The sequence below is a fragment of the Dipodomys ordii genome, unplaced genomic scaffold, assembly GCF_000151885.1.
Source record: "Dipodomys ordii isolate 6190 unplaced genomic scaffold, Dord_2.0 Scaffold42, whole genome shotgun sequence".
In the NCBI taxonomy this organism is placed as follows: Eukaryota; Metazoa; Chordata; class Mammalia; order Rodentia; family Heteromyidae; genus Dipodomys; species Dipodomys ordii.
The window spans coordinates 3,262,185-3,273,715 of NW_012267258.1; the positions used below are offsets into that span (position 1 = coordinate 3,262,185).

General features: G+C 50.9%; 1 protein-coding gene across 5 annotated transcripts in view; it reads right to left on the reverse strand.

The window, feature by feature from the left end:
* Positions 1 to 771: 771 nt before the first annotated feature.
* Cacnb3 (calcium channel, voltage-dependent, beta 3 subunit) overlaps positions 772 to 11,531 on the reverse strand; it is a 20,905-nt gene continuing 10,145 nt past the window's right edge. For 2 of the 5 annotated variants that reach the window (XM_013018731.1, XM_013018730.1), the window contains exons 2-13: positions 7,303 to 7,425; positions 6,969 to 7,091; positions 6,429 to 6,544; positions 6,038 to 6,102; positions 5,796 to 5,815; positions 5,507 to 5,587; positions 5,322 to 5,380; positions 5,068 to 5,177; positions 4,404 to 4,555; positions 4,080 to 4,175; positions 3,816 to 3,968; positions 772 to 2,083 (exon numbers count right to left, since the gene is read on the reverse strand). In XM_013018731.1, coding sequence (XP_012874185.1) covers positions 1,769 to 2,083; positions 3,816 to 3,968; positions 4,080 to 4,175; positions 4,404 to 4,555; positions 5,068 to 5,177; positions 5,322 to 5,380; positions 5,507 to 5,587; positions 5,796 to 5,815; positions 6,038 to 6,102; positions 6,429 to 6,544; positions 6,969 to 7,091; positions 7,303 to 7,425 — 1,413 coding nt within the window. In that variant the 3' untranslated portion in view covers positions 772 to 1,768. Of the gene's footprint in view, positions 2,084 to 3,815; positions 3,969 to 4,079; positions 4,176 to 4,403; positions 4,556 to 5,067; positions 5,178 to 5,321; positions 5,381 to 5,506; positions 5,588 to 5,795; positions 5,816 to 6,037; positions 6,103 to 6,428; positions 6,545 to 6,968; positions 7,092 to 7,302; positions 7,426 to 11,399; positions 11,496 to 11,531 lie in introns of those variants that run through there. The other 3 variants (XM_013018729.1, XM_013018733.1, XM_013018732.1) reach the window with 3 other exon arrangements.

The window sequence follows — 11,531 nt, forward strand, 5'->3', positions numbered from 1 at the left end:
GAATAAGAAAGGGACCAGATGCTGCTGGCTCATGACTGTAATCCTAGCTACTCAGGAAGCTGAGATCTGAGGATCTCAGTTCCCAGCCAGCCTGGGCAATTAAACTATGAGACTATTAATCAGCAAAAAGAGAACTAAAGTGTGGCTCAAGTGGTAGAGCACCAGCTTGTTCTTGCCAAGTGAGAGCAAGAGGGCCTGAGTTCAAGCCCCATTATTGGTACACACACAGACACACACAGAGGATAGAAAAGGACAGCAGATGTGAATTTGGGCAGTTGAGTCACAGAACTCTTACCCTGTCACCCATGTGCCTGACACCTGGTCTCAGTACTTCTGTTGGCTCCCCAAATGTTGAGTTATTGCTGGGAAGGGATGATGAGCAGAGCCCAGCTGAGTTATGTTGTAATGAGAGGATCACAGACCCTGGTTCTACCCCCAACACACACCCCTCCTAACTTTCATGGTCAGAGCTAGGCAAGAATGTCATTCAGTATTGTAAGCACCTTGAAAGCACCTTAAAGCTAAAGACAGACGATGGAAAACAGACTAAGCTGCTTTCTCACCAATGAGAACAAGTGTCTTCTATGCTGCCGAATTTCTCCTGACACCAGGGCAAGAAGGAGCTAAGCTGTCTAGAAGTATAGTGACTCTCATGGCTGCCCTTTTCCCTTTCCCACTCCATGTGTCATTGGAGAGGGGCCAAAATACTTTGCCTCTACCAGATTTAGAACACATAGAAAGGCAGTGGTTAACATACAACAGACACGTGAAGGACTGTGCATGGTGTTTTATTGGTGATGTCAGTGAAGTTGGGGCAGGGTCTTGTGGAACATGCTCTGTAGGTCACACACTAGAGCCATATGGCAGGGTAACCAGGTAGGGCCTCTGGGTTGCCCACTGTGTCCTATGTCTCCCCATCTAACCCTAACTTAACAAGCAGCAATATGAGTCAGGGAATAGTCTTAAACTTATCATCCAGGAGGCATGAAAGGAAAGAACAGAAATGACAGGATGCAAGGACAGAAGGATGAGAAAGGCAAGGAGGCCCCTAGGCTGTTCCTTCTTCCCCTAAACCCGTCTAGGTTGGCTTCTATCTGCCTTTTGGTTTGACCATGCTCCAAGTCCCTCAACCTGTCAGATGCTAATCTTCCTGGTGGGGTAAAGATGCCCTTTCCTCTTGAGAGATGCTGCTGTGAGGTCTTTGGCCCAACCTCACCTGCCTACTGCTCTGGTCTTAGATGTGGATTTCTGTCTAGAAATGCCACCAGATTGGGCTCTTGATTATCTCATTTCTGATGTGTGGCAGTGAGGTGAATTGAGGCCTGTGTAACCCGAGTTCCTTTGACTGTTAGGACTTGGGCCTGCTCAGGAACCTTAATTCTTTGGGCCATGCTGCCCATACCCCCATCCTCTGTTATTCCGAGGGGACATCCCTTCCCTGAGTCTGGCAGGAAGGCTCCCCTGCTCGAGGGATCTTGGCCTGAAGGATTTGCCCAATGGGGCAACTTCTTGTGCAGGAGGCAAGGAAGGTGCAGAACACAGCTAGTACCTGGAATGGGAGTCTATGGGGTCACTGTGCCCAGGAGGTGAGGGGCCCCGTTTCTCCCAGAACCTTTAGACCACAGGCAGCCCTGGAGCTGGGGCTGGGCAGGGGATGGTGGGAGCTGAACCTAGTGGCAGCCTAATGCCAGTCTAACTCCAACCTGCCTGGAGTAGATGCCCCAGCCAGCTGTGCCTATGCCTGCTAGGGTAGGGCAGCATGAGGCTGTCAGTAGCTATCCTTGGGCCAAGGCCGATTGCGTTGCCAGTTCCGATCATTGTGGTTGTGCTCCGAGTCCTGGGCTAGGAGCCGATCCTGGGGGTCATGCCCATTAGTACTGGGTAACCCCGAGGTGTGTTGGCGGTGAGGCTGGTACAGGTCCCGGTAGGCATCTGCATAGTCTTCTTCTAGGTGGCGGGAGCTACGCTGTGAAGATCCCGTCCAGGCCTGGCGGGAGCTCTCGCTGGCCTCATCTGAGGGCATCAAGCTGTCCCGTTCCAGGGGTGAGTGCTCTTCACCTCGCTCCCCCAGCAGCTGCTGGCTCTGCATACCACAAAACAGAGCTAAGTGGAGTAGCACACACCCACCGGGTCTTTGTATCCCTCCCACTTCTAGTAGGGTGGAGATTCTTCCATCTTCACTCAGTTCTGACACAGGAATTAGTGCATGGTAGGCATTCTTCCAGGTCAGATATAGAAAACCAGAGGTCTTTTTGTTGTGATTGTGTCAGTACAGTACTTGGGCTTGAATTCAGGGCCTGCGCACAGTTCCTTAGCTTTTTTTGCTCAAGGCTAGCGCTCTACCACTTGAGCCACAGCGCCACTTCCGGCTTTTTTTCTTTTTGCTTATATGTGGTGCTGGGGAATCGAACCCAGGGCCTCATGCATGCAAGGCCAAGCACTCTACCACTGAGCCACCTTCCCAGCCCCAACTTTTTTTTTTAACATAAGCATTTTATACTTTCATTTTTCCTGTCTTTGGATTTTATCCTGTGAACGGGGGAGAGCAGGTAGGGAAGTTTCCTTTCCTCAGTATGACTCACTCCCTTAATGAGTGAGACCTCAACATTTACATTTCCTTTTATTTGGACTTTTTTTTGGCGGGGGTGGGGGGGGTCAGTCATGGGGCTTGAACTCTGGGCTTGGGCACCGTCCCTGCACTCTTCAGCTCAAGGTGAGCTCTCTACCGCTTGAGCCACAGCGCCACTTCTGGTTTTCTAGTGGTTTATTGGAGATAAGAGTCTCACGAGTTTCCTTCCCCGGGCTGGCTTTGAACCGTGATCCTCAGATCTCAGCCTTCTGAGTAGCTAGGATTACAGGCGTGAGCCACCGGTGCCCAGCTTGGACTTTTTTAAAATAATTTTTTATTGAGATTAGGTGATTGCATAAATTTCACATATTTCACAGTATTGTGGAATAGTGATACTTAAAATCACAAACCCATTTTAACCTTCACAAGGCAAATTATCATTATCATGGTCTATATAGGTTGTGAATTCTATGAGCTTTGACAATACAACTATTTCTTTCACATCAGGTAATATTTATATTTCTTTCCTTTTGCTTAGTGTAAGCTGTTTCCTCTTTCCCTCTCATTCCCTCTCTCCCATCACTGCCTTTGAATTGTTCAGTTGCTGAACTTTTTAGTACTACTCCAGCTCTACATTACTAATCCAGTGCACATAAAAAATTTCTGGTGGAAGATAGTAAATTAGTGAGATGGGTAATCAAGAGATTGGTTTTCTAAAGGTCAAGAGAAACATTGCCTGCAAATTCTTCTCAGGTAGAGCCTGAATTTGCAGTGTCAAAAACTTGTTTTCGGAAGTGGCACTGTAACACAAGTGGTAGAATGCTAGTGGTAGAGCGCTAGCCTTGAGCTGAAGAGCTCAGGGACAGCACCTAGGCCCAGAGTTCAAGCCCCACAACCGACCAAAAAAAAAGGTAGAAAGCCAGTGGCCCACACTTGTAATCCTAGCTACTCAGGAGACTGAGATCTGAAGATCATTGCTCAGTCAGCCTGGGCAGAAAAGTCCATGAGACTTTTATTTCTAATTAACCAAGAAAAGGCCAGAAGTGAAGCTGTGGCTCAAGTGGTAGAGCACCATTCTTGAGCACTCAGGCCAGAGTTCAGGCCTCACGACCGGACCCAAAAAAAAAAAAAATTCAGCAATTTCTTGGCCTTCTGAACTACAGGCCAACGATGATACTATGGGCAGAGTGGAGCATGTGCTTTGGCTGGCTTAGCTTGCCTGTCTATGGCCAATGGAAATGGTTACCTGAAGTCCTGGGATGGCACTTGGAGGACCCAGAAGTCCAGGGCCAGGAGGGGCTGGGTGGTGGGTGGCCCTCCAGTAAACCTCTAGGTACTCAGCCAGGTGTTCACAGGCGTCTTCCAGTTGGTTCTCATCCAGAATCACATCAAATGACTCCTGAGGAGGGAGAGGGGAAATGGGGTTTCATTTCAGTAGTAGCCCCTACCCATCTCTACCTCTCCTGTGCTCTAGAACTGGGTAGAGGGAGCAGCTGGCCCAGACACTTACCGGTGGGCACTGAACCAGCTTATCATATGCCATCATTTGGACAGTCAGGTGCTTCATCTGTGACTTCCCCCGGGAACGGATGAGCCGCTGGAGTACCTGAGGTGGGAGGGAGAGCTAAGCCTGGATTCTTGGGGCTCCAGGCAGAACTTGGCCTGGAAAGAACTGGGTATGTCTTTTATTGGTGATACAGAATCAGTAGCCGGTGAGGATGACTCAGAATGGTGTTCAGGGGCAGCAGGAAAAAGGAACTTAGGCACCTCAGGCAGGGCCCAAGCAGATTTAAGGCAGCTCTGTGAGCCTCCCCCTTCATGCCCGCTGCCTTACCTTAGGTGAGGATACTTTGACAAAGACAATGATTGGGGCCAATGAGGTCTTGGCCAGCTGTGCTGGGTGGTTGATCGTGTCAGCATCCAACACCACTAGCTGTAAGGATTTGGCCAGCTCAAATATGCGCTCAATCTCACTCTGAACTTCAGCTAAGAAGGGAAAAAAACACTGCTTCACCATGGGCCTCATTCCCTATTTTACCCCCCCCCCCTTTTTTTTGGAGGGGGGTACTGGTCCTGGGGCTTGAACTCAGAGCTTGGGCATTGTTCCAGAGCTTTTTTGCTCAATGCTAGTGCACTACCAGTTGAGCCACAGCTCCACTTCTGGCTTTTCTTAATGCTTAATTAGAGATAAGAGTCTCACAGATATTTCCTGCCTGGGCTGGCTTCAAACCAAGATCCTCACATCTCAGTCTCCTCAGTAACTAGGATTATAGGTGTGAGTCACTGGCACCCAGTACCCTTAGTGTTTTGAGGGCTCCCACATGGTGGTTGGAAAGGACATGGAGGCAGGCAGAGGACTGGGGAATTGAAGTGGTAGGGAGGAGGTTCTAGAGGCAGGACAGGAGATGGACAGAGAGAAAAGGAGCTAGAGAAAGAGGAAAAGGCTGCTTCTCACTACCATCATGTGAGCAGAGAGGCAGGAGATAGGTGATCCTCACCAATGCTGGAGCGGGCAGAGGAGCGCTCAATGATGGTCCTCTTGCCAGGATTGTTGAGCACAGATCGCTTTGCCAATGAGAGGTCAGCTGTGACACGGGTGATGGAGATCCTGAGGGTGGGGTTGGAGAACCACAGCTGGCTTTTAACCTAAAGCTTCAGCCTTCCTTATTCAGCAATCTAAGTGTCCCTTTAGACTTGCTATGCAGATGGGGAAGAAGGCAATTATCTCCTAGGCCAGACCAAGCCAGCTTACCTGCCATCAAACCTATGTTTGAGGAAGTCAAAGAGAGCCTTCTGCATCATATCTGTGACCTGGGAAAGAAGCATAGCACTGACAGAGGGCACTCTTGGAAAGGGGCATCATACCATGGCTGAGTCTCCCACACATACCATGGAGAATATCCACTGTGGGTGACTCTGGGGTTAGAGATCTCTCACCTCATAACCTTTCAGCGAGGGTCCCACCAACACCACAGGCCTCATGGAGGGTACCACATCGTATGGGGGCACATGTTCTGCCTGCAGAATGGACAGGAAATTGGAGACAATTATAGCCCTGGTGCCCACCTAATGCCTGAGTGCTACAGGGACAGAGCAGGGAGTTCTAGGCTCCTTCCTCTCTGTTCTGCCCCTCCAACAATGAATTTCTACCCAGAAAATTATCCCCGGAGCCATGAACTCTCCCCCTCCCTCCCCGTACTCCAGCCAGGTCCCTTCCTTGACTCACCTGCTTTTGCTTCTGCTTAGCTTTTTGGAAAAGGAAATAAAAGATTAAAGTGGGTGAAGGGAAAAGGCCCTAGGTGCATGGTTGTCCCTCCCCCAGGGGAGATACTGGGCTCTCCAGGCTCTTTTCATCCTTCCACCAGCCCCTTTCCACCAGCCCCTTCCCACACAGCTCACTGGGGAAGACCCCCCCTGCCCCTTGTCTAGTACCCATCTACTCAAGAGGACAGGTTTTGGGGAAGCTACCTAGGGATGGAGGAGGGGACCTTCGGTTGCCAATGTCACTCAGACTGGAAGGGTTCCCTGATCTCCTGAGAGAAGAAAGAGACAGAGGGCGGAGGGAGGGAAGGAGGGGAGGGGGAGAAGGGAAGGAAAGGAGAGAATATGAATGTGTGTGTAGATTCAAGGCATGACCTAATAATAATGTGCAAATTTCGGCCTACTTTTGTGAGAGTATGTGTGCTATCCATGCATTTGTGCATGTGGACTTGTAGATGTTGTGTGATGGGAAAATGTAGCTAGGTATTTATGGGGTGGGGGGAGAGGGGATGTATATGCATGCATGGCGGCCTATGTGTTTTGTAGATCAGCTACATGTGTTCAGCACATGTGTATTGAATCTCAGCCCTGCTCTTACCTGGCCTTCTGCTCCTGTTTGAGGCGGATGCTCTCCAGACGCTGGGGGCTGGGGATGAAGGCAATATCCCCACCCTCCTTCACTAGCCGCCCGATCCACCAGTCATTGCTGTACTTCTGGGGGTGGGGTGGAGGAGGAAAGGGCAGTGAGAGAAGCCTCTGCCTGGCTCTTCAAATGTGAAGGAGCCAGGGAGGCCTTCATGAAATGTGTCTGAAGAACATGGTACAAGGGGTGGTTGGCAGGAGAAGGTGTCAGAGGGAAAGGCAGCCAGGCTCGAGTCATGAGCCATTTGGTTTCACAGTGTGGCATTTCAGCGGTCACAGGGGACCTCAGAGACAGCCACTTAGACCAAATCAGGTCTCAGGACCTCAGAAGGGTAGATTAGGTCTTGGACGTGAGGGATGGATAGGTATGAATATGGGTAGAGTGGATGAGTTGGGGACTTATTTATAGACAGAGACCTGAAGTAACCAGCATTAAGATTGGGAACAGGAATAGAAAAAGGGTAGAGGCTGCAGAGAGAAGGGGAGCACAAATCACCTCTTTAATGTGCAGAAAATCTTTGGCTTCAAAGTTGACTCCAGAGCCCTGGACTGGGCATTCCTCGTCCAATACACCACAGTAGCTGACATTGGTCCTCACAGCAAATGCCACAGGTTTGTGCTAGAGAATTTGGTCATCAGTGTAGTGAAAGGCACCTCAGAGCACACCCTTTCTGGCTTCAGCACCCCATCAAGGAAGATAAAGGGCCCAGCAAGGAAGGGTGTCAGCCAGAGCCTCTGTCAGAACACACTCTCCTACACCTGATACATTGTGCAATTGACTCTAGGGACACAGGACCCTGTACAGGTGTTCACCTGCACAAAACATATACCTTGGCCCTTTCGAGCTGCTGCTGAGCCTGGCTCTCCACCTCCCGCCGGGCACTCTCCCGGTCCTCCTCCAGGGAGACGTCTGAGTCTAGAGATGGGCGACTGGTGTAGGAGTCAGCTGAACCCTGGGATGAGAGAATTGTGAGTTATGACCTTTGGGCTCAGGTATAAAGTCATCACTGATGATTCTACTCCAGTACCTCATTATTACCCAGCTTTTCCCTCACTTAGGAGGTAGTTGGACTCTGATGCTTACTCCTGTCTCCTGAGAAAAGCCCCAGTGCCTCTGAGACTATGAGAGATAGGCACAACCTACATGTGTGAACAGAGAAAGCCTCAACCTCTTCCTCCCCTTCCTCCCCTGCACCATATCTTCTGAAGGAGAAGGAAGGGGGATATATTGGAAATGATTTATTAAAGATGATTCTGAATCCAGACAGTCTGGACATTATCCCTTTAAGATGCCTGGCAGGGATATAGCCAGTCAGCAAATCACTGATCTTGACACATCACTGATTTTTTTTTTCTGGTCGTGGGGCTTGAACTTTGGGCCTGGGTACTGTCTCTGAGCTTTTGTACTCAAAGCCAGTGCTCTACCACTTGAGCCACAATTCCAATTCTGTATTTTTGTGGTTGAGATAAGAGTGTCACGAAGTTTTCTGCCTGGGCTGGCATCGAACCACAATCCTCAGCTCTTAGCCTCCTGAATAGCTTGAATTACAGGCATGAGCCATTGGGCGCCTGGCTTTCTGACAAGGTTTTGAAGGCTCCCAGATGATGAGTGCTTGCCCTTGCAGATGAAAACTGAGCCCAGAGCTGCCACTTCTGGAAAATACCTTCTCTTTAGTCTCCCCACTACTGAATTTTTTTTCCTCCCACACCTGCTAGGGCAACTGGCCAGCTGTGAGCAACAAAGAAGACAGACTGAGAGCAACATAAAGCCATTTCCTTGGGCACAGGTGAGGCTGGGCCCACACCTATCACTTGGCCTACATTTCTCCACCCCTTTTTTGGGTCCAGGGAATATAGGGCCTCAGAGGGAGGTTGTGCTGGTGCTAGGCAACTCAGCTGAGATGCAAGACCTTAGGGAGGGGAGGGCAGGGGCAAGGAGAATCTCTGAGTCTTGTTCTCAGGAAGGATATGGGGGCAATAAGTTGTATTTGAAGCTTCGCAGAGTTTGTCTTCAGGGTCATGCAGTAGATGACAAAGTGAGTAAGGGCAGGGGAACTTTTGGGGCTGGGAAGGTGGCTCAGTGGTAGAGTGCTTGCCTTGCATGCATGAGGCCCTGAGTTCAATTCCTCAGCACCACGTAAGCAGAAAAAGCCGGAAGTGGCTTGTGGCTCAAGTGGTAGAGCGCTTAGCCTTGAGCTGAAGAGCTGAGAGACAGCGCCCAGGCCCAGAGTTCAGGCCCTATGACTGACCAAAAAAAAAAAAAAAGCTAAAGCTCAGGATGTTAGTCTTTCTTCTCATTCTAGGGAGAAAGGAATCTTCCATCTTCTGTCTTAGTTTCTCTTCCTTATTTGCAGATACCTGAAGGGATACTTCTTGCAATTCGGAGATGTCAGGAACAGAGAGAAGGTAGGAGTTCTGGATAAAGGGTTCTGATAAAGTGTGTGTAGAAGAGGCTCTAGGATGTTCTCAGGCTGAAAACTATTCCTTCAATCCACTAGCATGACCACCCAAGGTAGTCAAGACCAAATACTCAGTGGAGAACGCAAAATCCTCCTTGTCCTCTGCCCCAATGCAAGATATCTTGTTCAAAAGCCCTGGCCAGCTTAGTGTGAGCACAATCCTGAGGCCGAAACCAAAGACAATGTCTGTAGTAGTCCAAAGGCACGATGACAGCAGAGGAAGAAAATGGCTCCATTTTACAGCAGAGAGCCTGCTGCTCTCCATCCCTCCTGAGACCAGAGCTGGCAGTAGGACAGCGAAGCTAAGCCCCAGAAAAACAAAAAACAAAAACCTTTGCACAGGGTAAACCACCTTAGTCCCAAGGGTCTTAGGACATAAATGCCATCTCTACCATGGCTGGCTAAGTGGACAGAAGCCAGCAGGTCAGGAGGCAGGAGGCAAGGTAGAAATGGCCGCTCACAGAGTATACATCAAATACTTCCTAGCTGTGCACTTCCAGAGCAGTGCAGGAGAGGTGTCCAATCTCAGCTGTCCAGGCTCTCAGCTTAATTTGGTCACCTTAATGTCCCTACCTGGGGGAGGGAGTATCTAGGAAGGGAATGACAGGCTATCTCCCGAAATATTTAATGAGTTGTGCTTGGAATGGAATCCCCTAGCCAGATTCTCAAGTCCTCAGGGCTCACCCATCTTGATCCTACTCTGATTATTACTCAGGAAGGCTAAGTACTGAGGGTCTTAACTTTCCCCACCCCTTGCTCTTCCCAAACAGCCAGAGACTCAGGACTTGGGAGCTGCCAGAGTTGGCACAGTGCCCTGGTGGTGCCCCCCTTGCCTGGTGAGTGTGTGGGCAGGCTGCAGCTCCTCTTGCCTGGCACGGGGGAAGAAGAGGAGGGAGATGAGCCGGTGGATTTATTTAGAGCCTGATTTCCCTCCTACTGCTTCAGAGGGGGCCTCAGGGAGAGCAAGGAGCCAGGCAAGAGGAAGGGAAGGGGGAGGGCGATCCAGGAACTAGAGAGGGACCAGGAAGGAGTGAAGGGTCAGCAGAACTGCCCCCAAACACCAGCCATGTGTCAGTCTTTTCCTTGCAAGGGCTCTTACCTTTACATCAGGGGTAGCAAGAACCTTCTAGGGCCCTATAGCCCCACAATGAGGTTTGTTCTCAAGCTCACCTTGGCACCCTGGGCTACACCAGCTGTCCCTTCAACTGTCAGAAAGAGGTGTCCACCAGAGCCTTGAAAATCATCTGCTCTAAGCGGAAATGTAATTAGCCCTAGAGGTTCTATGGAAAACTGTGTCCTGAAGAAGCCCCATCCCAGAAAGAACTGACAGAGCTGCCTGGTCCTCAAGCCAGCAACTCATCCATCCAGGATCTGTTGGTGGTGCAAACCTAACCCAGTGTGCTGTCAGGTCCAGGGAGCGCCACCCTCCTGGACACCTAGCAGCTTCACCCATGCCAAGTAGATGGCCTTTCCTAAGAAGGCCTTTTTTTTTGGGGGGGGGACATTTAAAGGAAGGTTGTCAGCTTTGAGGGGCTACAAAGCTGCTCCTCACTCTTACCCCATCTTTCCAATCATTCTCCCTGCTTTCTGAGCTCCGGGAATCACTGCCTAATGAGCTGATTTGTCTCAGTGGGTCAGGAGATAAAAGCAGAGGAGAATTAAATATTTATCGGTTGCCTGGTTTTCTGAGCAAAGAGCTTCCTCTCCATCCCCAGGCCCTCGGCTCTTCTGGCCTCACCTCCAAGGCCTTCCATGCTGAGCAGAGACTCAGGAGGCAGGGTGCTCTGAGCAAGGCTCAGCAGGGGGGCTGGGGAAATAAAAACCAGCCTAGGTCAGCTGGCCCACCCATGTGCTGGGAGAGAGAAACTGGGCTAAATGGAGGCTGAGGAGAGAAAGCAATGCTCACAGAGGGATGGCAAAGGGGATTCAGGCAGCTCCTCAAGTTTTATGAGTCCTCTACCTAAAGAGACTGGTACCCAGACGCTCCGATGCTCTACCAGCGTCCTCATTTGTCACTTACTTGAGACACAGGTCTTAAGAGTGTTCCTTTTCCCCCTTCCCTGAGGCGCCAGGGCTTCTCTAACTGTTGTGTTCAGACCCTATAAACCCAGAATTTGGAACTCCAGACTTGGCTTGTTCCCTCTTGAAAACCTGGGTGCCAAAGGGCCTCCAGACCTTCCTTCCTCTGCCCCTGCTGTCCTGGACTTCGGGGCCACCTGCTCGAGCCTTCCTGGCGCTGCCCCCCTCCGGGCACACACCACATCCACTGGATGTATAGCTAGATCTGGGGGTACCAGGGAGCCCTTGGCATACAAACCCATCTCCCCACTTTCCGAGCGCGAACCCCCCCATGCGCACCTTGCCCCAACACCCAAAGTCCTGAATTGGGGGTAGGGTTGAAGGGAGAGGAGGTATCACCCCAAACTCCTCCACCCTCCCCCTCCGCTCCCCTCCCCGTGGGCACTCACCGCCTCCGAGTCCTCAAACCCGGGAACGTAGGAGTCGTCATACATGGGGGAGTCCGGGTGGGGGGGTGGGGGGAGTTAAGCGAGCGGCGCCGGTGGGGGGGGGCGGGAGCGGCCCCCGAGGCAGGGGCGAGG